This window comes from Eurytemora carolleeae, unplaced genomic scaffold, assembly GCF_000591075.1.
Source record: "Eurytemora carolleeae unplaced genomic scaffold, Eaff_2.0 scaffold1668, whole genome shotgun sequence".
Taxonomy (NCBI): Eukaryota; Metazoa; Arthropoda; class Copepoda; order Calanoida; family Temoridae; genus Eurytemora; species Eurytemora carolleeae.
This window is the reverse complement of record NW_019397553.1, coordinates 76,243-102,517: the sequence shown is the minus strand read 5'-3', so window position 1 is coordinate 102,517 and position 26,275 is coordinate 76,243. Positions and strand designations below refer to the sequence as shown.

Here is a 26,275-nt window from a genome sequence, read left to right as displayed (position 1 = left end):
AGACATATGGCGCCAAAGTAATAAATATTGAGCGAGATAATGGCCCCCTGCCGTCACAGAAACCCGACACCCATCCGGTTTGAGGAGAGACGGATTCAGGGTCTTTTCGGTCTAAAAACGACTCTCTTATTAGTACTAAAATAGAGTCGGGCCGGCGCCCGTTTTTGGGGTCGTGCGGGTCGTTTTCAGACTCTAAAACAGCGTCGCTTGTTCTATGCGGGTTATTATTAATTTTATTTTTATACTAGCTCTAACTCCATGTTTGAGGTATTCTTTGAGATTTGGAAATTGCTCATTTAAAACCTGTGATTTGTTTAAGCAAAACATTATAATTATTCAAATATTTTAACAAACTACATGTTTGCATTGTTGGCATAATGGAATTCTTCTTATTACTCTGCCAAAGAAAGGAATAATGAGAAAAGTGCACTTAGATGCATGTAGGTTTATAAAACTTAGATCCATGTAGCTAGGAGGCTCTAATATGTCAAAACAGCCACAACAAATATTTTGATTAGAAAATGAGGTGAGACATGATTTAACTTCAAAACATAACATTTAAGAAAATAAAAATATTTCTAACATCTGATAGAAATGAAACATAATTTAAAGAAAAGAAATGATATTTTGACATCTATGGAATAGAAGAATGTAACTTATGTTAAAATATATAAATAAATGAATGTGTGTAAACTAACGAATCCCATGGTGGTGTTTTTTAAAGTTTAATCTTTCAAAGAAAAAGTTTGCTTCGTGGATTATCATTTTGTAATTTCGCGGATTTTCAGGTTTTTTACACATGGGCACTTTGAGATAAAAATTATTGTATTCGAACTTTAAAATATGAAATAGGAAACTCTTAAGATTATTTCTATACAGGTTCTAAAAATCAAACTTTACCTTTTTCCTAAAATCTATCAAAATTTACAAAATATTAAAAACCTTTGATCATAATAAAAATGTATATTTTAGTTGTTAAAAGTGTGAAACAAGAAAATAGGGAAAATGTTGTCCAATGTATGTACAATGTAGAGAGAACAAAGTTGAATTTTGGTTTATACAATTGAGAAGAAGTTGAAAATAATTCAAACTTCAAAGTTTATTTTGTCCCTTCATGATTATAATCTGTGTTGTGTGATCTATCCGATAAAAATATCAAACACAATAAATGATAAAACACTTCCTGTGTCAACACTTTAAAAGAGTAAACAAAAATTGTTGTTTTTTGCATCAAAATTGTTGGCAAAGATAAAACTATTTAACTACCTAAAGCATTTAAAAAGTAAATGAAATTGATTCGAAATAAAGTTGTTTGAATTTTTGTTTTAAAAACTTATCAAGAGTATCTCTCGTCATTTTTTCGTTATAAATTGGGCCCCTTAAAGGGAGTGTTCGCGAAAAATGAAAGGGGGTATAGGCTTAATGCGATAAAAAAGCGCTTTTGATCGCTACTAATCTTACTTCTATCTGTTGCGTCAATAAGGAGAAAATGTTTAAAGACGTCTCATACCGAATAACTTAGCGTCCATACAAATTCAGAAAATTGCAACATACGACTTAGACCGTAAAAAATCAATTTAATTTCAAACCAATCATTCAGATATTACAACCTATAGTCATCGATTATCTTTCGCCACATTTGTATAAAGTTTATATCTTATAATATTTTTTAATAAATTTGTTTGTTTCTCTTGTCCCTTGCGCAACTATCTAAGAATGCCGCACACCACTCACAATTTTCGAAATCCGTTGATAACGTTTTCTAAAAAAAAAAATATTATAAAAGATAAACTATATACAAATGTGGCGAAAGATAATCGATGACTATAGGTTGTAATATCTAAATGATTTGTTCGAAATTAAATTGTTTTTTTACGGTCTAAGTACTAAGTAGTATGTTGCAATTTGCTCAATTTGTATGAGCGCTAAGTTATTCGGTATGAGACGTCTTTAACAATTTTCTCCTTATAGACGCAACAGATAGAAGTAAGATTAGTAGCGATCAAAAGCGCTTTTTTATCGCATTAAGCCTATACCCCCTTTCATTTTTCGCGAACACTCCCTTTAAAACTCTGGAATAGAAACAAGAAAAAATGTTCTATTAAAAGTGTCGTCTTTTCGTAATAGAATGGGACCCTTAAACTCTGGAATAGGAAGACGACATTTAAGCATTCTTTAATCAATTTATTCAGTATAAGATACACTGCACAATTTCTGCATTTCTTTGGACTCTTTAAAATTATAGTTTTAGTTAACAGTCGTCTTTATATTCCATAATTATATGGGTTCCACTGGTTCCACATCTCACAGTCTAAAAAATGTTTAAATTATGAAAAACATCACAACCGGAGGGTTCATTTCAGCATTAGTAAAATTTGAACTTATATTTACTTTTTCACATAATGTATAATGTATAGAAATATAAAAAGGATTACCAATATCCTATATGATGTGCATGAAGATAAGAATTGGGTTTATATGTATAGTGCAGAATACTGCTACTGCACTGACAAAAATCCATTTGGGTTTATATGTAGTGCAGAATAATGCTATTACACTAATAAGAATCCATTTGGGTTTATATGTAGTGCAGAATACTGCTACTACACTGATAAGAATCCATTTGGGTTTATATGTAGTGCAGAATACTGCTACTACACTGATAAGAATCCATTTGGGTTTATATGTAGTGCAGAATACTGCTACTACACTGATAAGAATCCATTTGGGTTTATATGTAGTGCAGAATACTGCTACTACAATAATAAGAATCCATTTGGGTTTATATGTAGTGCAGAATACTGCTATTACAATGATAAGAATCCATTTTCAATGAATTTCGTCAGAAAGGACTAGACTAAAGGAGCAACCCAAAATGTAATTCAATGGATATTACTATTCCTTTCAAGGAAAGGTGCTAAGTATTTGAATCTAAGAAAGCTCCATTACTAGGAAAAAACGCTACAGCTTTATGCGATTGAAAATATGATGTAGAATAGAAATAGATTTTTCCTGCGAAATAGCTATTAGGGATAATTTAGTTATGCATGTTTTTAATGTAATTTTTTTGCATAAAATAGCTTCTAACTCTTATGCAGGAAGACATTAATGGTTGTAAATGTAATTGCATCATGTGTGAAAGGATGTACATTAAAGAAACTGCGTTTATAAACATCAAAACTGTTAGATCTGACGGATCAGGCATTATGTTTCTATCTTAAATAATTGAGTCTTAGTCTCAAACTCTGATTTTCTAATCCCTTTATCTTTGCAACTTGATGTCTTTATACCTTAGAGATTTCAAACAATAAAATCTGTTATATCAAGTAATCTAAGTTTAAAATATGAAAGGTTTACCCCATCAGGTTGCAAAAATATAGGGAATATAATATTTGAGTTTGTAACAAAGACTCAATTTCTTTGTTTACTAGGACAGCCTAAACCAAAATAAGGGATGGGAAGCTTTGTGAATTTCTGTGAATAATATTTTGATAAACTGGAAAAGATATGATTGTACAATTTTCTAAAATATTTCTTCATTCATCACAAAGAGATTACTGTTGGACACAAATATATCTAAAATATAAATAGATTTGATTTATTTCAAGAATTACAAGCTAAGGACAATACTTTTGTGTTGTAAAGCTAGGGCTAAAACATTGATCATGTTCAGATCAATACGAATATATTAATTTAATTACTTTTTGAAATCCTACAGGAATAATAAAAGTATCAAGAAATTATATCTCTCAAATAAAAGAAAAAGTCCCCTATAGCGGCATTTTTTAATGCCTCTTTAAAAATAAAAAAAAAACGTATTAAAGGGAGTGACTGGCAATGTATGGTAGTAGAACTGAGATTGCAATATTGTAGAGAATTTTTTAGGGTTCATTTGAGACTTATAAAAAACGTTTTAAAGATCTATAGTTACGGAGTTTGAGCGTACAGTCGAAGTTAAAAATCATCGATTTGGGTGAATACAATATGCAAATTGTTTTGTTTTTTTTAATTATTAAATAACGACGACAAAAAATATTGTAAAAACTTTATAGTAGACTAATTAGATGTTTAGGAACCTATTTCTCAAAATAAAGGAATTAAGTCTTAGTAACAAACTCTGATTTTCTAATTCCTATATCTTTGCAGTCCAATGTTGTAGTCATTTGACATTTCAAACTATGACTTCTGTTAGATCAAATAATATAAGTTTGAGATATCAAAGGTTTACTACATAGGGTTCAAAAGATATAGGGATTAGAAAATCAGAATTTGTGGCAAGGACTCAATTCCTTTGTCAATAAATCAATGTTAGAATCAATTATTTCGTTTTCATCATTATATTGAATTTCTTATTTTCTATGAATTTATTTGCAGATTTCTAAAATTCATCAAATGTCGACTTTTAAATAAAGATTCCAGAAAATCGGTAGAAAATCTTTGTAAAGAATGAGAAATTATAGATACTAATAATTTAATAAGATTAGTTATTTTCGATGATAAGAGTTTATTTTTATTTTCTCAACCTGTTTCTAAACAACTAATTAGTTTAATGAATTTTTTACATTTTTTGTCCTCGTTATTTGATAATTTTAAAAATCGATTCTCAAAACCCTTCCACATTGCTAATAAATTTATAATCTTATTAATTTAATTTGAAATAAAGCTTCTATTTTTTGAAGTTAAGAATCGTGAATAAAAACGAATGGACGCCAGCAACTCCATGGTGTTGTATTTCTGAGTTTTATTTTTGTAAAGGAAGGATTTTCTAGTTTGTGAATTTTCATATGATATTGTTATGTTTCAAAAAAAAGAAAAAATATTGCAACCTTAGGTTCCCTTCTGGCCGTTTTAATAGAATTCATACTATGTTTACTTTTTCAAATAATATGTGATGTATAAAGATAAAAAAGAATTACCAAAATCCTGGTCATTTCTATATAATGTGTATGAAGATAAGAACTGGGGATTTATATAGTGCAGAATACTGCTATTATGTTTATAGATCTACAGTTTCAAGAATTGGATTTAAATCTAGTCTAGTGCAGTTTAAGTGCAAAAAACATTCCAAGAAATGGTGTATCTTCAAAGTACAATATGTCTTAAACAACCTGGAGAAAAAGACAAATTAAACAAAGTATGAACGTAATTGTAATGTTTTGAAATTTTAGTAAGTTAACAATCTGCAACTGTGTTTATTTAAATCTTCTTGAAAATTAAGATGTTTATCTCGTGAAAGCTCAAAAAACGAAAAATACAAAACTAATAATGGCCGGCTCTCTAGTGCTGTACAGCACATTGCAGCCTCACAAATTGTTCAACTGAAATAAAAGAAAAAAACTAAAATCTTAATTATTACATGATGATAGAAAGGTATTAAGTATAAAATCAACCTGGATAGATGTGCGTAAAAATCAAATATATTCTTAGCTAAACTTATAAGCCCTTTAACATCCTCCAGTGCATTTATATTCTTATTAATTCTATTTTGAATAAAGTTTAAATAATTTGACGTAAGGATAATTAAATAAATATGCATGTATACTAGCGACTTCTGGTGGTGTTTTTTTAAACTTACTCTTTTAAATGATATATATTAAGCTTCGTGGATTTTCATTTTGATATTTCGCGGATTTTTTGTTTTAGAATATGGTTCTTTTTTAATTATTTGCCTTCAATGGAACTTTTAAAAAGTTTGATTAATTGATTATTATAGAGAAACTTTAAAAAACACGTTTACTCTTGTTTAAAGTCTGGGACGCAGTCTATTACAACACGTTCTATTATTGTTTTAGACAACAATTAGCATGTATCATGAAATACATGTTTTTTATCCATATATAATATATATCCTAGTTTACTTCAAAAATATAGATTTAGATCTGTTTCTTTATTATTAAAACATGCGATGCGCTTCTTATCATGAAAAGGGTCGGATTATTTTACAGCTGGTTTAAAAGTGTTATTAGTTTAAAAGAGGTCACAGTGGATATCAATATCAGTTTAGTGCCATTACAATAGTTTTGACATCTTTATATACTGCTCTTTAAATATTGTCACTTGAAATTACGTCTACAGTCCCTTTAAATGTTTATTTACATGTTGTGTTAAAATTATTTATTTTTTCCATCGTTTCTCTCTGATTAGGTTTCAAGGAGACTATAGCACCATGTTTCAGTAGAAGTAAATATTTCCATTTACTGATAGCGACGATTGAAGTATTCATAACTCTAATTGGATAATGAGATAGATACTAATTCTATTGGTTCAGAATAGACATCAAACACATGACTGAACCCTGATTGGATCAGGCACTAATGGACTCAGCAAACAGAAGTGGTAGTAGATGTTTCTTGTACACAATATTGCAAACCTGAATTATTTGATGTTATTTGTTATTCATGTTAATGAAACTATTTACCATATCCTTTGATATCTCAATAATGGTTACTATGATGTGAAACAAATTCAATTTAATTCAAAGCCAGGGGGCCTTTTCATTTTCAGAATATATTCTATTTTCATTTTCAGAAAAAATAACCTGGGTCTGTCACCGTAATACTAAATGACCCTACATTTATGTTAATGTTAATCGGTAATACGTTTCTATAATTTTATTTTAAAATAACTTGGGTCTGTCACCGTAATACTAAATGACCCTACATTTATGTTAATGTTAATCGGTAATACGTTTCTATAATTTTATTTAAAGCTTAAATCTTGGCAACAAAGTTTTCCATATTTAAGTCAACCCACTCATCTTAGAGTTTTGAAAACCAAGCTAAGAGAATTCCCGTGGTTCTGCAGAGTTCCAAAATAAAAAATGAGTTATGATTGGACAAACAAGCATACAAACAGAGTTTACTACTTCTATATATATATACTGAGCTTGTCTGTTACTTTGTTTTTATCCAATAAACGTCAAAAGTACTGAACTGATCGGGCTCAAATTTTGTGTGGGACCTCCCGTGGCCCCTGGGGAAGGTATATGAATGATCAAAATTTCAAAAATTTGTCTCTATCAAAATTCGATTTTCATTAAGTTTTTGAACATTTCCACGAAATTTTTGATGAAATCCGCGAAATTATTTTTTGTATTTGTTTATTATGTACACGAAGTGAACATGTTCACAATTAAAATAGAAGATGGGCGCGAAGCGCTTTAAATGCCTTGTTATATGTATATTTGAATAGTGGGAGATAACTTTGGAATGAGAAGGCAACGTTTAAAAATTCTTATCTGTTTATAATGTTTTTATAACAGTTTCTTCTGTTATATGCTTAATTACTAACAGATTTATATAAATTACAAAAATGTACATAAAAGATCTTCAACTTTAACAATAGTTTATTTGACAAAAGTAGCTATTATTTTATTTATCGTTTACAATAAAACTATAGTTTATGGTTCGTTCTATAACGTCCAGATAAAATGTTTATAAAGGCTTATTCTGTCTCCAAATTATATATAAAAGTACTGCTCTGGTTCAGATATGTTACTCTGAGAGCTAAGGGAGCACTGGGATGCGTCCTTGACATAACGTATGGATGGACCCTTCACGACCTTGACCTTCTTCTCCGGGTAGGGCAGGGACTCAGAGAGGACAGAGGGAGGAAGAGAACTTGGAGTATTCTCATGCGGCCTGGAGATAGATATAAGAGAGGGTAGAGCAAGCGAGGATGCATATGAGGATGAGGACGGGAGAAAAGCAGCTTCAATCTCACTACAAATACTACTGCTACTACTACTGCTGCTATTATAGGTTGGGAAGCTAGATAGCTCATCTACACAGCTCTCCTCGGGAAACTGAAATGAAAGTTTATTTCTATTGTTTATATTTACAGCAGTGGTGACCAGAACACAAACCTATTTATAAACTATTTATAAATGTAGATATATAAAAGAGAAATATGAAGTTTTATAGTTCTAATTGAAGATTTAAAAAGTTACATTATATTAGATAATAAAATATACTATAAGACAATGTTCAATTCCCCATGCAGTAAATAAACAAAAAAGTCAGAGAGAAAAAAGCGTAAATAAGTCCTTCAGTCGTCTAAAAAAACGAGTCCATTCAGGGAATTGAATTTATTGATTTATTGATTGCGTGTTTAGGGCATTAGTAATAAATGATTTGATTTGATTTAATTTGATTAAGTCCATATCTGCATGCAACCCAATGTTGCAATATTTTAAACTATGAATTCTGTACAATCAAATAATCTAAGTTTGAAATATCAAAAGTGTATGAAATGGGTTGTAAATATTAAGGACTCAAAAATTGAAGCGAGAAATAATTTCCTTTGATTGATTATATGAAAACTTGTTAAAAATATTTTTTTTATGACTAAAATAACATTTAACCATGAGAAGAATATTTCATAAGTAGAGAGTAGAGTAGAGAGTATAAGTGCAGTTTTATAACTTAAAGATTTGTATATGTATTACACCAAAGAACTCAAACTTGGTTACAGCGGTAATAATTCCACTGAAAGAGATTATCAACGTTAATGGCTTTTTTATAAATAAATTTTTTTTTCCCGTTTTAAGTCTCAAAAACAGTTAATTACACAACACAATGCTCCCCATTATTGTTGCAGAAAACACAATTAAATTTGAATTTAAGGGAAAACATTCAAGCATTGTTAGGTTTTTCTTTTTAAAGTTTAACAGATGAAAATACAAAATATCCTAGAAAATAATTCAGAAAAAAGAGTTTTGAGGGGAAAACTTGAAAAAAAAATTTTAGGTTATTAATTTTTATCAAAAATGATTTTTAATTTTAACCGATGAATGTTTAAATTTGAAGAACTATTATTTTTTCTTCTTTTTCTCAAAAGAATTGAGTCTTTGGAGCAAAATCAAATTTTTAAACCTCAATATCTTTAGAACTCGATGTTGCAAAACCTTTGATATTTCAAACTCAGATTATTTGATCTAACAGAATCATAGTTTGAAATATTTGGTTCCAAAGATATAGTGATTAGAAAATCAGATTTTTTGGCAAAAACTCAATTCCTTTCTGAATACAATTTTTATTTAGTTCATTTTTGAAGAAAACATGAATTACGCCATAAAAAAATTATTTAAAAATGGTTTCAAAAATATGATATATTCTAACACATACCCATCTAGCTCCCAACTGTACCCAACAACCCTTTCTGGGATTACTTATACAAGAGAAAGATATCCTCGTTTTTTGTATAAATTAATTAATGAATAAATATATAGATATAAAGATTCTCTAAATTGCCTTTCTTGTACCTGATACAAAAATATGCATGCAAATTAAACTGCAATTTAAAATAATCCATTTTCAAATACTCAACCAAAGGTTCAAAAGTTATCCATCGTTAATTGGAAAGGTAGATCTTTAAATGATGTCTGCAGTCTCTTTAAATCATGTCTGCAGTCTCTTTAAATCATGTCTGAAGTCTCTTGAACTCATGTCTGCAGTCTCTTTAAATCATGTCTGTAGTCTCTTTAAATCATGTCTGCAGTCTATTTAAATCATGTCTGCAGTCTCTTTAAATCGTGTCTGCAGTCTCTTTAAATCATGTCTGCAGTCTCTTTAAATCATGTCTGCAGTCTCTTTAAACCATGTCTGCAGTCTCTTTAAATCATGTCAGCAGTCTCTTTAAATCATGTCTGTAGTCTCTTTAAATCATGTCTGCATTCTCTTTAAATTATGTCTGCATCATTCTCTTTAAATCATGTCTACAGTCTCTTTAAATCATGTCTGCATTCTCTTTAAATCATGTCTGCAGTCTCTTTAAATCATGCCTGCAGTCTCTTTAAAACATGTCTACATTCTCTTTAAATCTAGTCTGCAATCTCTTTAAATCATGTCTGCAGTCTCTTTAAATCATGTCTGCAGTCTCTTTAAATCATGTCTTCATTCTCTTTAAATCAAGTCTACAGTCTCTTTAAATCATGTCTGCAGTCTCTTTAAAACATGTCTGCAGTCTCTTTAAATCATGTCTGCATTCTCTTTAAATCATGTCTTCAGTCTCTTTAAATCATGTCTGCATTCTCTTTAAATCATGTCTGCAGTCTCTTTAAATCATGTCTGCAGTCTCTTTAAATCATGTCTGCAGTCTCTTTAAATCATGTCTGCAGTCTCTTTAAATCTAGTCTGCAATCTCTTTAAATCATGTCTGCAGTCTCTTTAAATCATGTCTTCATTCTCTTTAAATCATGTCTACAGTCTCTTTAAATCATGTCTGCAGTTTCTTTAAATCATGTCTGCAGTCTCTTCAAATCATGTCTGCAGTCTCTTTAAATCATGTCTGCATTATCTTTAAATCATGTCTGCAGTCTCTTTAAATCATGTCTGTATTCTCTTTAAATCATGTCTGCAGTCTCTTTAAATCATGTCTGTAGTCTCTTTACATCATGCCTTCATTCTCTTTCAATCATGTCTGCAGTCTCTTTAAATCACAATCAAAATGTACAAAATATAGTTATAAAACCTCGGATCAGATTTGAAAATTAATTTTTAACTTTTTAATACGTTTGAAGAAGAAAAATGGAGAAATGCATTTAACATTTTATCGTGTACGTTGATAGATCAAAGTAAAATTTGGGTTTGAACTATAGAGAAAAAGTTTAAAAATTAGTTAAACTTAGAACCCTTCATGATAAGATTCAGAGGTTAAAACGTGTGTTCGAGCTGGCAACTATCTTACAATGGTCACCAAAATTAATGAAATATTTTGTCATGATATTACGAGCAAAATATTAAGATAACTTCTAAGCGCTTATAGAGTTGATTGAGAAATAAAATTTCTATCCGAATTCTTATTTTAGATTTTTGGATAAAAAGTGGAAACCTGATTAGAAACTGATCTAGTAGAGCGCTTTAGAACAAATCTATGAAGTGCAGAAGAAGAAGAAGAAGAAGAAGAAGACCAGTTACTTTGAACTGAGAGCAATTTCTCACTCCTAAATAGACAATACAAATTAAACTTATTTATCCACAACTTTTTTGGGTTAATCTATGTCTCCTCTTTCGTCTTAAACAATAAATTAATTTAGTCTGTACTTTTATCTATGTCCTCACATAGTTTCGCAAGCGCTCCCCCCCCCCTATCCCGCTCTTAATAAAAGCTACAACCAAATAGATTATCAAGCACAATAGGTGGCAAGAAAGAAATAGATCAATTATACACAACGTCACAAGTGTCTAATTTATCAAGAAAAACTAAATTTTCTCCCATTAGTTGACATGTTTTCCAAGATAAAATAAAAAAAGTGTAAAAACAGAAAATAAAGAACATGTAAAATTGCACTTATTTTTCTTCAAGATAAGCACTATAATCACTATCATTAATAATTTTGTCGGACACAAAAAATAAGTTGACACTTGTGACGTAAGAATACAGCTGTACTGAGAATGTAAACATTCTACGTTGCCATCTAGTGTACTAGAATCTATTTGGCTACAACCAAAATTGATGTCGCTGCGCTCGTAATACTTCAGGACACAACAAGGTCTTGGGAACCCTCGGCAATGTAAAATTCCTTCCCATATTTATTACATCCAAATTGCCTCCTTTTAATGAAGAGATAAATAGTTATTTTTCCTTTTTCAATAAAATTTTCTCTTTACCTGCTTAATTTTAGTTCCTTTTTCTCCTTCACCTCGAAAAGGCAAAATCTCGTAACATCTTCTAGGTTCTCCAATCCGTAACAGTTTAGCAGAATCCTGTAATAATAATCAATAACAATTTAATAGAATCCTGTAATAATAATTTTAACAGTTTAATAGAATCCTTTAACAATAATCCATAACAGTTCAATAGAATTCTGGAACAATTTAGTAGAATCATGTAACATTAATGCCTAACAGTTTAGTAGAATCCTGTAACATTAATCCCTAACAGTTTAGCAGAATCCTGTAACATTAATCCATGACAGTTTAGTAAAATCCTATAACAATAATCCGTGACAGTTTAGTAGAATCCTATAACAATAATCCGTGACAGTTTAGTAGAATCCTGTAATATTAATCCATGACAGTTTAGTAGAATCCTGTAACAATAATCCGTGACAGTTTATTAGAATCCTGTAACAATAATCCATAACAGTTTAGATACAAACTCTGCAACAAAAACAAAACCCTGTAACACAAATTAAACCCTGCAACAAACTAAACCCTGCAACACTAACTAAATCCTGTAAAACAAACTAAATCCTATTACACAAACTAAATTCTGTAACACAAACTAAATCCTATTAAACAAACTAAATTTTGTAACACAAACTAAAGCCTGTAACACAAACTAAATCCTGCAACACAAACAAATTATGTAACGCAAACTTAATCATGTACCGCAAAATTAATCATGTAACACAAACTAAGCCCTGTAACACAAAGTAAATCCTGTAACATAAAATTAACCGAATTCTGTAACACAATGCTACACAGACAAATTCCTGCAAAATATAAAAAACAAAATGAAAAAAGTATACATAAAGTTGGTCCCCCCGAGCAAATGCAATTTCTAGATTGGACATGACACATTTTATACATTTTATACATTGCAGGAATTACGTGGCATGAAGCAGTAAAATTGAAAAGAACACGAACTTGAAAATATATTACACAAAATTTACTTGTTCAACAGGAATTTTAACATTTTAGAAGTTATACACTAGACAGTATATAATTAATGTAACAATCTTTACACTAAAAACTTGACTCAAAATCTAATTTCTAAAAATTATTTCATGCTGCCTGAATGTGTAAACCTGAGATTTCAAACTTTGATTATTTGATCATTATAGAAGTGGTTGAAAAGAAGAAAAAGGGAAAATTAAAATTCCGATTGGGATAAAAAAAATTGTTATCAACAGGTGTGATTCTCCGACAATTAACAAGTTGAAGAAATATGAAAAAAAAAATTTAATTTTTTACATTTCTTATACAAACAATAAGTAGGAAAAAGATAAAAAAGTAGTTAGAAAAATATAAAAAAAAAGTTCTTTGTAGTCTTGAGAATGATTTTGCATAAATTTGACAGGAAAATAAAATATTTGTCTGAATATGAAAAAGATGAATGGCCATTCTTTTCAATTTTTTCTATCAAACTTTAAAATATTTTGGAACTAAATACCAGTGTGCCAAGAAACAGTTCAAGGTACATCGTAGAAAGCGAATGAAATCAAACTTTTAAGAATCTAAAACTTTAATCTAAGGGGATTGTATACCTTCCATTATAAGCTATGCACAATTCGGAACCTTTAATCAGATATCACTTTTAATATTCATTTATAAAAAAGATGCAGGGTTAAAAAAGTTCAAAGAGTTTTCTAGGGGGGGGGGGGTACTCACCTAATTACATCTTCGACAGTAGTTTCATCTGAGATTAGAAGACATTTATATTTAGATTCTTCCATTAGAACACTATCATGGATTCTTACAAGACCACCCTTACGCATCTGCAGGCTAAACCTAGATTTTAATAATTAGATTTTTATAATCAGATTTCAATTATTAGATTTTAACAATTAAATTTTAACAATTAGATTTTAATAATTAGATTTTAACAATTAGAATTGAACAATTTTAACAATTATATTTTAACAATTAGATTTTATGATCAGATTTTGATAATTAGATTTTAACAATTAAGTTTTAATAATTAGATTTCATGATTAGATTTTAATAATTAGATTTTAATGATTAGATTTTAATAATTAGATATTATGATTCGATTTTGATAATTAGATTTTAACAATTAGATTTTATTAATAAGATTTTAATGATTAGATTTTAATAATTAATAATAACTATATGAACTTTCTTCAAACAGTATTTTTGAATCTTCATGCCTCTGCAACTTTATGTCGTAGACTTTTTACCTTTCAAATTATGTTAGACCAATAAGTCATATTTCAAAATATAAACGGTTAGACCAATAAGTATGCACAGATGTAGGAACTAGAAAATTAGAGTTTGAGGCAAGTTTGAGGGGGGGGGGCATAATCAGCTTAGGATTAATTAATACAATTATGCAATTTTTTAATCAAACGTACAATTAACAATGAAAATAATAAGTTAATCTAATTATTAAAAATCCTAAAATTACTAAAAATAGAAAAAAAAATTAAAAATAGAGTAATAAATTTACTGAAACAAACGTGTTGATTTAGTTTTCACTTTGTCATGCAAATATTGACATATTAAAATTAACATGTTTTTCATTCTGTTATACTATACAGAAAATACAAGGTTTTATTATATTTATAAAAGATTTTAGAGCATTAATCTAAACTATTTTAAATATTGTGACATTTAAAAAAAAATTACCAACCATTTTCTGGAAAGATTTTTAAATAAAGAATATAAACTAAAAATTTCCATAAAAAATGTATTCGTTTATGACATACAGGGTTAAGGCGAGACTTCAGAGACAAGATTTTTTAGACTTTGCTCTTGCATCCAAGGTTTACAGTAACAAACTTGTTTCTTTGACCCAGTCATCAAATATGCCATCAAAAGAGTGTATATTGGAGACAGAAAATTAAAATAAAAGAATTGCGTCTTTGCCAAAGACTAAAATTTTCTAATCCCTATATTTTTACAACATGATGATATGAACTTGGATTATTTTATCTAACAGAATGCATAGTTTGAAATATCAAAGGTCTTCGAAATTGTGTTGCAAAGATAAAGGGGTAAGAGAGTCAAAGTTTGTGGCAATGACTCAATTCATTTTCAGATTGTTATATTTAAATTATTTTAGGTCATTATTGTAGTTTATTAATTTTGTGGCCGTGGGTAGCCCTGTTTATAATCCTTGATAGAAAAAAGGAGAGAAAACACAAAAACAGAATATTTTTTTTCAGTTGTACATTAACGTATCCAAAATTACGTTTTGTTCTGAAATTTTAAAAATTTTAAAAATCTAAAATTTTGAATTCAAAATAAACTGTGTGAACTACCTGCAATCCCCCCAAGGGTTGCAAGATTTTAACTGGGCAGGCCGAGCAATATCCTAAAATATAAAATATATTGAATATAAATGTAAAAAATGCGGAAACCATGGAGAATAGGGGAATTCCAGTCGTCTTCTTTATTCTTCAAATCAGTAAATGCTGCAACCGATTTGGTAATTTGAAATTGAATTTTTCTAAAACTGTGTCCTAAAATGTTTCCAAACTTTACCAGACTTGGGAAAATTTTATTAGAAAAAGAAGGGCTCCACTGTAAATGATTATACCTAACAAAACGGAGCCCCTTCCAAGCAAAATAAAGAGTCAACAAAGAATCTTAAATTTAAATTTAAGATAAAGGATCCTATAATCCCTTTAAACTTTTGTAGAAGTAAAGCTGATAAAGTTTAAACTAATGTTTTTACAACCGAAAAATGGATAATTTTGCGGATTTCTAAAAAAGTGACTCGCGGATTTATGCAGAAGGGACAAAGGAGGAAATTGAACATTTTTTCAAGACAGAAAAAAACGATATCTTAATGAATATGTAATCAATTATTGGCAAATGGTACTGTTGTGAATCCGTATAACGCGACGCTTCAAATTAAAGTTTACTTGAAATCATGGCAAGAATATGTTAAAAATTAGTCTCGATATATTTTTACCAAAAACACTGCGGTGGGAAAAAGGTGTTTCTGTAATTTGTTTAGTTTTGCAATTGTTGTTTTATTAGCAGAGATAAAGTGTTGTAACACCTTGGCTGTAACATATATCCTCCTGTACTGCACTATATAGAGAGTTGTAGACCATAAATCTAATTTGAGACATTTTTACAAGAAATATCGCCTTCACCAGCCTAAAGTCCAAACCAAACATTTTTACAAGAAATGTCGCCTTCACCAGCCTAAAGTCCAAACCAAACATTTTTGCCGACTCCATCTATACTCCGACAAAGGAAAATCAAAACAGTGAAACGTTTTACCAAGTGAAAGTTTAAATCCATAAATAACTTTGCAATCCATAGCCTTTGCAATCCATAGCAGATTCCATTTAAGCAAATCTATATATAAATTTGGCTTGTCTGTTTGTTTGTTTGTCTGTTTGTTTGTTTGGATCCAATAAACGTCAAAACGGCTGAACCGATCGGGCCCAAATTTTTTGTGGGACATCTAGGGAGCCCAGGGAAGGTTTATGAATCATCAAAATTTCAAATATTTGTCTCTATCAAAATTGATCGTCATTAAATTTTTTAAAATTTTGAAAATCCGCGAAATTTTTTGTAAAAATCCGCAAATTATTTTTGTTTAGTTTTACGATGTACACAAAGAGAACATGTTTACAATTAATTTAGAAGAGGGGCGCGAAGCAACCTCTAAGGCTAGAAAGAAGGGCGCGAAGCGCCTTGAATTTCTAGTAGTATATATTTTCAGAAGTATTATAAATGTTTTAAACTACACCACCAAACCCTCAAACCCTTAACCAATCTTTTTCCCTCCCACATGAAATAATAGTAAGCTATTTATCAAACATTGTAACTAAAATAAAATATTGTCATTCATGTTTAATATAAAAACTAGTAAACTATTTTATCAAACATTTGATCTACATTAAAATATTGTTATCCATGTTTAATACCTGTAATTTATTACAGGTTTGAAACAAATCTACTTAATAATCATTAGAGACTACTGTGTCCGATTTGAGGAGCCTAACCAACGAACCAACCTAACCAACGAACCAACCTAACCAACGAACCAACCTAACCAACGAACCAACCTAACCAACCTAACCAACGAACCAACCTAACCAATGAACCAACCTTACCAACGAACCAACCTAACCAACGAACCAACCTAACCAACCTAACCAACGAACCAACCTAACCAACGAACCAATTAGCCAACTAACCAACCAGACTATTAGTCTGTTAACCACAGACGCCTGCCTTTTTTTTACAAGAGTGTCAAAAAACACTGAATTTTTAATTCTTGTTCCATTTTCGTCTACCAACATTTGTCTAGGCTTCCTTTTTTTGGGATTTAAATCAACATTGTTGCATGAAATGTTTTAAAATATTTTTTGCAGTTCGTCTCCAATTACTGAACATTTTAAAAAGTTAAGAATTCATTTGTTGTTTATCAAACTAGTTTGTGTGAACTATTTTAGAAATAATATAATTCAAAACTACAATGCTTGTTTGAGGAAAATGAACGATTTTTTTTTTAATTACTAGACTGTATTTAAATTAAAAACTAAACAAAATATGAAAACAAAACTTTACGAATATTTTCTATATTTTTTAATATTTTACTTTTTCTCTAAGTTCCCCTCGATCAACAAATAGTGTCTTTATTGTTCACCTTTAATACACGTTGTAAACATTCCGGGGGAATTCTTTCTGGAATGTATCTTTTAAAGGGACTAACAATTATTTTAACCAACGCGTGGCCCTTTAAGAATGTCATGGTATTTGAAAAATGTGTCCGCATCTAAGAAAAAAGTATGATTTTTGGGGGGGAAATTCAGCCGTTTTGCTTATTTATTTTGTAGAAATCCACAAGCTTCACTTAAGAAAATTTTCAGTCGAATATATCATTGTTTTGAGATGGAATAAATGGTTAGCGATTTTTTTAAGCAAATTATGTTTACTCACAAATACAATTAAATGGAGTCACCGGCAATGTATGGTGCTTGATCTGAGTATGCAGAATTGTAGAAAATCTTTTTGGAATTAATTTGAGTCATATGAAACGTTTCCACGATAAATAATTACTGAGTTTCAGTGCAAAGTCGACGTTCAAAATCATGAGTTTGGGTGGGTACGTTTTCAGGATCGGGTTTTTTTATCATTAAAAAACGACGACGAAAAATAAAGTAAAAATTATACAGTAAACTAATAAGATGTTTAGGAACATATTTCTATTTGAAAGGAATTGAGTTTTTGCCACAAACTTAGATTTTCTAATTCTAATAAGTTAGCAACCCGTTTTCCTAGGCCTTTGATATTTCAAACTATTAATTCTGGTAGATCAAATAGTCTAAGTTTGAAATATCAAAGGTTTACACCATCAGGTTGCAAAGATTTAGGGGTGAGAAAATTTAAGTTTATTGCAAAAACTCAATTCCTTTGTCAATAAATCAATGTTAGAATCAATTATTTCGTTTTTGTTATTATTTTGAATTTCTTATTTTCTTTGAATTTGTTCATAGATTTCTAAAAATTCTTCAAATGCCGTCTTTTCAATAAAAATTCCAGAAAATCTGCAGAACATTTTTGTGAATAATGAGAGATTATAGAAACTAATGATTAAAAAAGATTAATTATTTTTTGTGTTAAGAGTAAACTTTTATTTTCTCAATATGGTTCTAAACAACTAATTAGATTAATGTAGAATTTTTGTTACATTCTTTGTCGTCGTTGTTTAATAATTAAAAAAACGATTCTGAAAACGTATCCACCCTAATTCATGATTTTGAACGTCGACTTTGCGCTCAAACTAAGTAAATATACGTCGTAGAAACGTTTTATATGTCTCAAATAAATCCTAAAAAATTTTGTCCACAATACATTTGTTGACTTTAAAAGTCAATATGATAAAATAAAAGGAGATCTACATGGATATTTCTAACATTTATTTAAGAAAACGAATGTTTTGAAATATTTTCCCAAGTGGCATTAAAATTGGTTGGTTTAGAAATTAATAAAGAAACTATAGACGAATATCAATTGGAGGTACGCAAACATCTAGAGAAAAGGCTACGGCAATTTGAGTCGGAAAAATCGTCTTCCTTATATTTCGAATTAATTTTAACAACATTGCCGTCACTCCCTTTAAAGTCCTTCAGAAAATTATGTAACATTTTAATTTTATTATATTGTAAACAATTTGTTTCATTGAGTTTCAGAGTTGTCGATAAAACTCGGATATATACAGACAAAACGTCGCTTTTCATTATTTTAGAAACTTTTTGTTTCTGAAATACAATTTTAAACGTTCACTGTCAATTTGATTTCTGATAAAATAAAGTTTAAAATGGAACTAAGAAGTTGAGATTTTTAATTATCTTTTTAAAAAACAAAGTGATTATAATTATGAAATAATATTTTTTTATAATTTGCCATTAAATCTTATAGCTTTATGGTGGTGGTCCGTTGTGTACATCTTCGTTTCCTTTCACTATGTAATTTTCTATCAAATATATAGAAAATTATCAAATCCAATAAACGTAAGGCATATTTGCTTAGTTACATTTTTGAGTTATCAAGTTTCCAATAATAAGTTAAAAATTTAGAAGAAAAGTTTAGTATATTGAATTTATTTAGAGTTTCTTCAACTAGGTTTAAATTAAAACCCGTAAAATATTTAGTTTCTTAAAATCAGACTATATGAATATCCATGGGGGGGGGGGGGTAACATTTTTAGGTTTATATTCTTAATTGACCTTAGTATATTCCACTGTAAGTTATAGTTTCATTGCTTGCAATAATATAATTATAAGAGTGTATTGAAACCAGCAATATTTCAAAGCTCTAAGCTTCCGCAACATGCAAGAAGCCAATAGACTTTCTCTAAATTGGAAATAAATAGAATGAATTAGATATTCTATTGCAAATTATGTAATAAAAACTTAAAAGTGGACTTAGTGAAATAATCCATATAGTAAAGCTCTTCGCTCATAAATATGTTAGCTTTAGCTGACCAAACGGCTGGACCAAATTGTCTAGCAATAAAATTTATATCTATCATGGAGCAATGTGCAATATATGCTTTTACTCAGTCTGATTATGAAGAAAAGCTAAATTTTTAATTAAAAACAGAAACGGTTAAAGGGACTGTAAAGGAAAAATGAAAGGGGGTATAGGATGCATATAAGACATCTATCTTATGTTTCTGTCTCGAGAAATTGATATACAACTGTGTCAAAATTATACGAAAATTCATATATATACAATTTTGTATAAAAGTAATATTTGTCTGTCTTATTTTAAAGAAAATCTTGTTTGAACATGATGTGTCCTACCTCTAGCACCATGGTTCTCTTGATGGGTATCCCCGTCTTCCTGATGGTCACATCCATTGTCAAGTAGAACAGCTTCGGGTCCCGGTTCTTCATTCTGTACCCGGGGCAGACATTTAGAAGCATGTAAAATAATAAAATAAAAAGGATATATATAATATAAAAAGGATATATAAATAATGTAAAAAGGATATAAATAATGTAAAAAGGATATATACGTAATGTAAAGATTTTAAAGAAAATTAAGTATATCTAGTCTCTTGTTTCCTTCAGCTAGGGTTCTAACCTTTGAAGTTCATGATGCTACAACTCCTGTGGAATTTAGTTGTAGGAAAATAGAAATTAAAGTAGGAAAGTAGGAATTAAAGTAGGAAAGTAGGAAAATATGAATTAAAATTTTAAAAATCTTTTACTTTACACAAAACTGTTAGATTTTGTCTTAAGCTCAATTTTTTCTTATCCTTATATCTTTGTAGCTCAATTTCGTAGACCATTGATATTTTAAACTATTAATTTTGTACATGCATCTGATATTTAACTCATAGATAAAGTTGGTCATGTGGCCGCAGCGCCCAGCCCCCTAGTCTGTCCTAGATGCGGTGCTTGGCACCCTAGCCTGTCTTAGCTGCAGCGCCCGGGCCCCTAGCCTGTCCTAGCCGCAGAACTTGTCCCGGAAAGTGTCTTAACCTAACCTAACCCTAAATGTATACTAATTTTGTTGAACATTTTTGAAAATTGTCATGTAAAAATTGATAGTATAGGGGGGAGGGTGGTCGGGGTGTGGGGCAAATCGTTCTCTAGGACAAACCCAAAGATCATCTTTGCTGACGACTTTTTTCTCATTTTTTTAGACTCTCAGTTTGACAATTAGATATGTTTTCTATTTCCGAGTAGTCACTAAAAAGTTTAAAGTTGTTTCTCGAAATCTGCTCCAAATCTAAATATCCCACAGGAGAAATATTTTCTGACATTTAAGGATTAGTTTAACCAAACTTTACCATAAAATAAATCAATGATTTTTATAATATCTTTTTGTTTCAACAAATTATTAAAACAAACTTGGAATTGAGTTTCTGATTACTAAATGAAAAAAGGTCAGAATCAACTACTAACTTTTTATACATGTAAGACATACGGGTTAGGATTCTTATTACTTACAGGGACCGTTCACTTATTTGGGTAATTTGAGGGTAAACTTAAGAGCCTATTAGCTATTCATTGGTATTATGTCTTACTTTTCAAAGACAATTGTGACCGGAGAAAAGCCGATTTATCATTTAGAATTCCTTTGATACCTTTGCAGAGACACAATTTGATACTTTTTGTCATAGTCATGGATTTTTTTAAATTTTCAAATGTTGAATTAAATTTCAGTATATAAAAGTTAATTGTAGATATCTTTATTTTTTCTAAAATTATTTTTAAAATGTCTATTTTCAAAATATAGCTTATTTTAAACATTTCACGGTTTATTATTTTATAAACGTGTTAATTAGTTAAATCATGCTTGAACAGGAAAAACGTTAATTTCTTACTAATTCTAAGATTAAAAGTTTTAATATTTCATTTTAAAACTGATGTCATTGAAATATGATAATTTTCTTTTTTTATTGAGCTGATTCTGAAAAAAAAACGTTAAAATAGTGTCTATGCAAAGGTATCATACCTAGCTTTCCGCTGGAATTCTAAATGATAAATTGGCTTTTTCTCCGGTCATAGATATCTTTGAACATCAGTAAGACTAATAACAATACACAGCTAATAGTGTAATTAGTTTGCCATGGAACCTGTCCAAATAAGTGAACAGTCTCTTTAAAGGTTGGTTGTAGACATAATTGGTACTTGGTAGGAAGGGCGTCAGGACAAACGAACCTTTTCAAAGTAACCGTAAAAAAACTCCTAAAAAAGCATTTTTTTGAACACCCAAAAAAATTAAACACTTTTTGATGACGATTCCTGTTTAATGTAGAGATAACCAAAGTTAAAGCTGTATTGGGTGATAAAAGATAAAGAATTGTCTGTGGGAAATATAAAAACTGTCCACACTGCACCAATATGAATTTATCTAAGAATATTTCTATTGGAGTTGGCACACACAGATTCAGCTATTGCTTTAACCGCGAATATAAACTTTAAGTACAAAAACCGGAGCCATCTTGGATTGGCGGATTTGCAAGTAAAATTTTACCAACGTCTGCTGGAGATTTGGATAAATGCCTCAAAATTTAAACAAAATGTTTTGAATATTGGTAAAAAGGTTGCAGGGCTATAAAATATTTTATAGAATTTATTAAAAATGTTTTCCGTCTATAGTCCTAATTTTCATTTAAAATTCTCGCTTGAAAGAACTGTAAACGTGGTCTAGTGTACAACAGTGGCATGTTCAATTCACAACGATACAGTTAAATCTCTATCTGAATCTCGCTGTGTTTTCAATTTAGCCAAATTCTATCATTGTTTCTGGAGCATAATCCGTACTTTCATTGAGAAAACATCAATTGAAAGTAATAAATTTTCAGATAGAAGAACCGAAGATATCTGAGTAATTCTTGAACAAGGGTAAGTGAATTAGACATTCCAGCAAATATATTCAATCTATATAGTTTCTACGAAGTTGAATATGAAGGGGGGGGGGATAGAAATATTTGAATTCAAATGATAATTTTATTTTATTTATTTTGACACACTTAATCTGTTTCTCCAGCTTGATCTACCCTTTAACCAACCAAATTTCCTGTTATGCAATTATTTCAAAACTTCCGGTTTTGAAACAAATTCAAAGTACTTAAGGAATGTTAGTCAATAAACAATTGAAATCAATGTAAAGGATCTGAGTACTCGCCACAAAATCTAAATTTATGATCTCTATATTTTTGCAACCTGTTGTCAATCAATGATAAGTTTAAAGTTGAAGGTCGAAACGGTTGAAACGATTGAGCTAAAAAAATGTAAATAAAAACAGGAGAATTTGCTATCTTTCATTTTATTATTTGTAATCCTTGCATCTTAGTAAATTTCGTTTTTATACTTTATTGTTTTTATCTCATTGTTTGAAAAGTATTTTAGTATTTTTAATGATAAAGGCTTAAACTTTCATTTTTCAATTTTCTCTAGGGGTTGCTTTCTGCTGATATTAAAATTAAGTTTGCAGTCGCAATTACTTCAAAGAAGACTTATTATTCTTAATCATTTTGATTAAATGTCTATTTCAATCATTTTGATGCAATGTCTTTTTGATTGTAAAATCTTAGGAAATGTCAGAAAATTTGAAAGACCTAAGAATGATGTTTTAAAAACTATTTATATTGCTCTGAATGTTTTCCTGTATTTGGAGAGGAGTAGAAGTACAAGTTCTCTGCTTGAAATTATCTCCGGGACATTTACTGTCTTATATTCAATATCAGGAGCTAGGCATTTAGCATAGACCTAAACATTCATATTGAAATATATATTCATTGTCTTATATTCAATATCAGGAGCTAGACATTTAGCATACACCTAAACATTTATATTGAAATATATATTCACTTTCTTATATTCAATATCAGGAGCTAGACATTTAACATAGACCTAAACATTTATATTGAAATATATATTCACTGTCTTATACTCAATATCAGGAGCCAGACACTGAGCATACGCCTAAACATTTATATTGAAATATATATTCACTGTCTTATATTCAATATCAGGAGCCAGACACTTAGCATACACCGAAGCATTTTATTTTAAATATATATTCACTGTCTTATATTCAATATCAGGAGCTAGACATTTAGCATAGACCTAAACATTTATATTGAAATATTTATTCACTATCTTATATTCAATATCAGGAGCCAGACATTTAGCATAGACCTAAACATTTATATTGAAATATATATTCACTGTCTTATATTCAATATCAGGAGCTAGACATTTAGCATACACCTAAACATTTATATTGAAATATATATTCACTGTCTTATATTCAATATCAGGAGCTAGACATTTAGCATACACCTAAACATTTATATTGAAATATATATTCACTGTGTTATATTCAATATCAGGGACTAGACATTTAACATACACCTAATTATTGAGATTATTACAAAAAAAATGGTTTTTGAATCTAAATTCATCATGATAAGACAAAAGAAAATTAAATTTTATTCTCCTGGTTTAAGTTTAAGATCATAATAGAACTGAATACATCTTCTAATAAAAATATTTCATTTTAAATTTTTAATTTTGGTTTCTAGGATAGATTTTGAGTTTAAACCTGTTTGAACATTTTTGATTTTTAGTGTTTATGTGTAATTGGAAGACAAAAGTGTACAGATCTAAATGAAGTACAGGGTTACTCACAAAGGATAAAACTTCAGAGACGACTGTACTGTACGGAATACATACTGTCTGTTTCCTTATATTCACATTATCCTGCAACTGTAAACTTTATTTTTATTCGCCAAAAAGTTAAATATGCCATTGTAGATTATATAGGCAGAAAATTTAATTTAACCTTAGGATTGTCATGTTTTATGAGTTTCAGGTCGTCTTTGCAGAATCATCCTTTATAATATAAATCGATGCCTGAATGTTGTTCTGTAAACATTGGAGTGTGTGTACATAATCTCCATAATTAGTTTAATCCAGGGCCAAGTGCTCAAGTAATTAGTGGCTTGAACCCATCTCAATTCAGAGTTCAAGAATTAATCTGGTTTCAACAATAATTAAAGTTTGATGGGGGGGGGCGACTTGGCAAAAGCTCACTAAATTCTAAGTTCAAAAAGTAATCTGGTTTTAACAATAATAATGACGACATAGATATACAAGAATGACGATTACAGATATGTATTTCGACAACATACACAAGGGTGGGGATGCGATATGGTAGAAACCCAAAACTAATTAGAGTTTAGAAAATAGTTAATTATGCGTGTCATCTAATTAGTATTCGAGAAAATTGTAAATATTTAATGTCTGAACAAGAAAAAAAATCTAGCTTATTCGATCATTTTCAGAATAATCAGAAAAATGTTTAAAGGGACATACCGGCTGCAGTGTTGTGGACGAATTCTTTAGGATTCATTTGAGACATATAAAAACTTTTTAAAGATCTGTAAATCCTGAGTTTGAGCGCAAAGTCGACGTTCAAAATCGTACTTTTGCTTTTTAAAATTATTAAATAACGACGACAAAAAATGCAAACAAAATTATATAGTAAACTAATTAGTTGTTTAGGAACAGGTTGTGAAAATAAAAATTAACTCTTATCATTAAAAATAAGTAATCTTATTCAATTATTAGTGTCTATAATCTCTCTATTATTCACAAAGATTTTCTACAGATTTTCCGGTATTTGTATTTAAAAGACGACATTTGAAGAATTTTTAGAAATTTGCGAATAAATTCATAGAAAATAAGAAATTCAATATGATGATTAAAACGAAATAATTGATTTAGCATTGATTTATTGAAAATTTTTTTGAGAAATATGTTCCCAACCAGCTAATTAGATTACTGTGAAAGTTTTAATTTATTTTTCGTCGTCGTTAAAATATTCATGAATTTGAACGTCGAATTCGAACGTTTTTTATGTCTCAAATGAATCCTATAGAATTTGTCCACAACACTGCATATTCAGTTTAATTACACTTACATAGCCGGTCTGTCCCTTTAAAGGGTATCGATGTGAATCAATCCGCCCCTACGTGTACAGTCCCTTTAATGCTTAAATGTTTTATATAAGGATGTCTGTGTAGAATCCCTGCAACATTACTTTGATGAAAAATGCATTATTGACATAATCTTTATTCAACCAAACAATGTATTTACTGACGTTGTCAAATAGAAAATCCCCCCTCCCTTCTGACATCCCCTTCTTAGATGATAAAAGTTCTCCATGCATGCAAGCAATAAAGGCCTAGCTCCCTGTATGTTAGGGTGAAAGTAAATTGGTTAAGTTAAAAAAAAAAATTTTATTGCATATCATTTTCATGACTTGTATTGCAATTTTTGAAAAAAAGGTCTAATAAAATTAGCTGCTTATTGAAAAATTTGAAGAGAAAATTTCAGTTTTTTGTTTTATTTTTATTCAGAATTAAACCTAAAATGACCATGTTTTATTTATTCTTAAAAAAAGTTTTTTTTACATGACATCAGAACCCTGGTGTTAGTATTGTGTAATGTTTATGCTTTATTCAAAAAGAATAGAAAACAGAAAAGTTTGCCCAAGAGAATAATACTAGATGAATGAAAGGAAGATAACCTAAACTCCCCTAACATCCTTTTCCTTTTACACCCCCATTTAACATACACCTAATTATTGAGATT

General features: G+C 29.6%; 1 protein-coding gene across 1 annotated transcript in view; it reads right to left on the bottom strand.

The window, feature by feature from the left end:
• Positions 1-7,330: 7,330 nt before the first annotated feature.
• The window catches only part of LOC111714872 (uncharacterized), a 24,235-nt gene continuing 5,290 nt past the window's right edge, over positions 7,331-26,275 (bottom strand). Inside the window, exons 4-10 of the mRNA XM_023490086.1 lie at positions 23,280-23,383; positions 19,961-20,054; positions 14,948-15,000; positions 13,335-13,454; positions 11,610-11,705; positions 10,831-10,942; positions 7,331-7,804 (exon numbers count right to left, since the gene is read on the bottom strand). Of these exons, the coding sequence (XP_023345854.1) occupies positions 7,460-7,804; positions 10,831-10,942; positions 11,610-11,705; positions 13,335-13,454; positions 14,948-15,000; positions 19,961-20,054; positions 23,280-23,383 (924 nt within the window). The 3' untranslated portion in view covers positions 7,331-7,459. The remainder of the gene's footprint in view (positions 7,805-10,830; positions 10,943-11,609; positions 11,706-13,334; positions 13,455-14,947; positions 15,001-19,960; positions 20,055-23,279; positions 23,384-26,275) is intronic.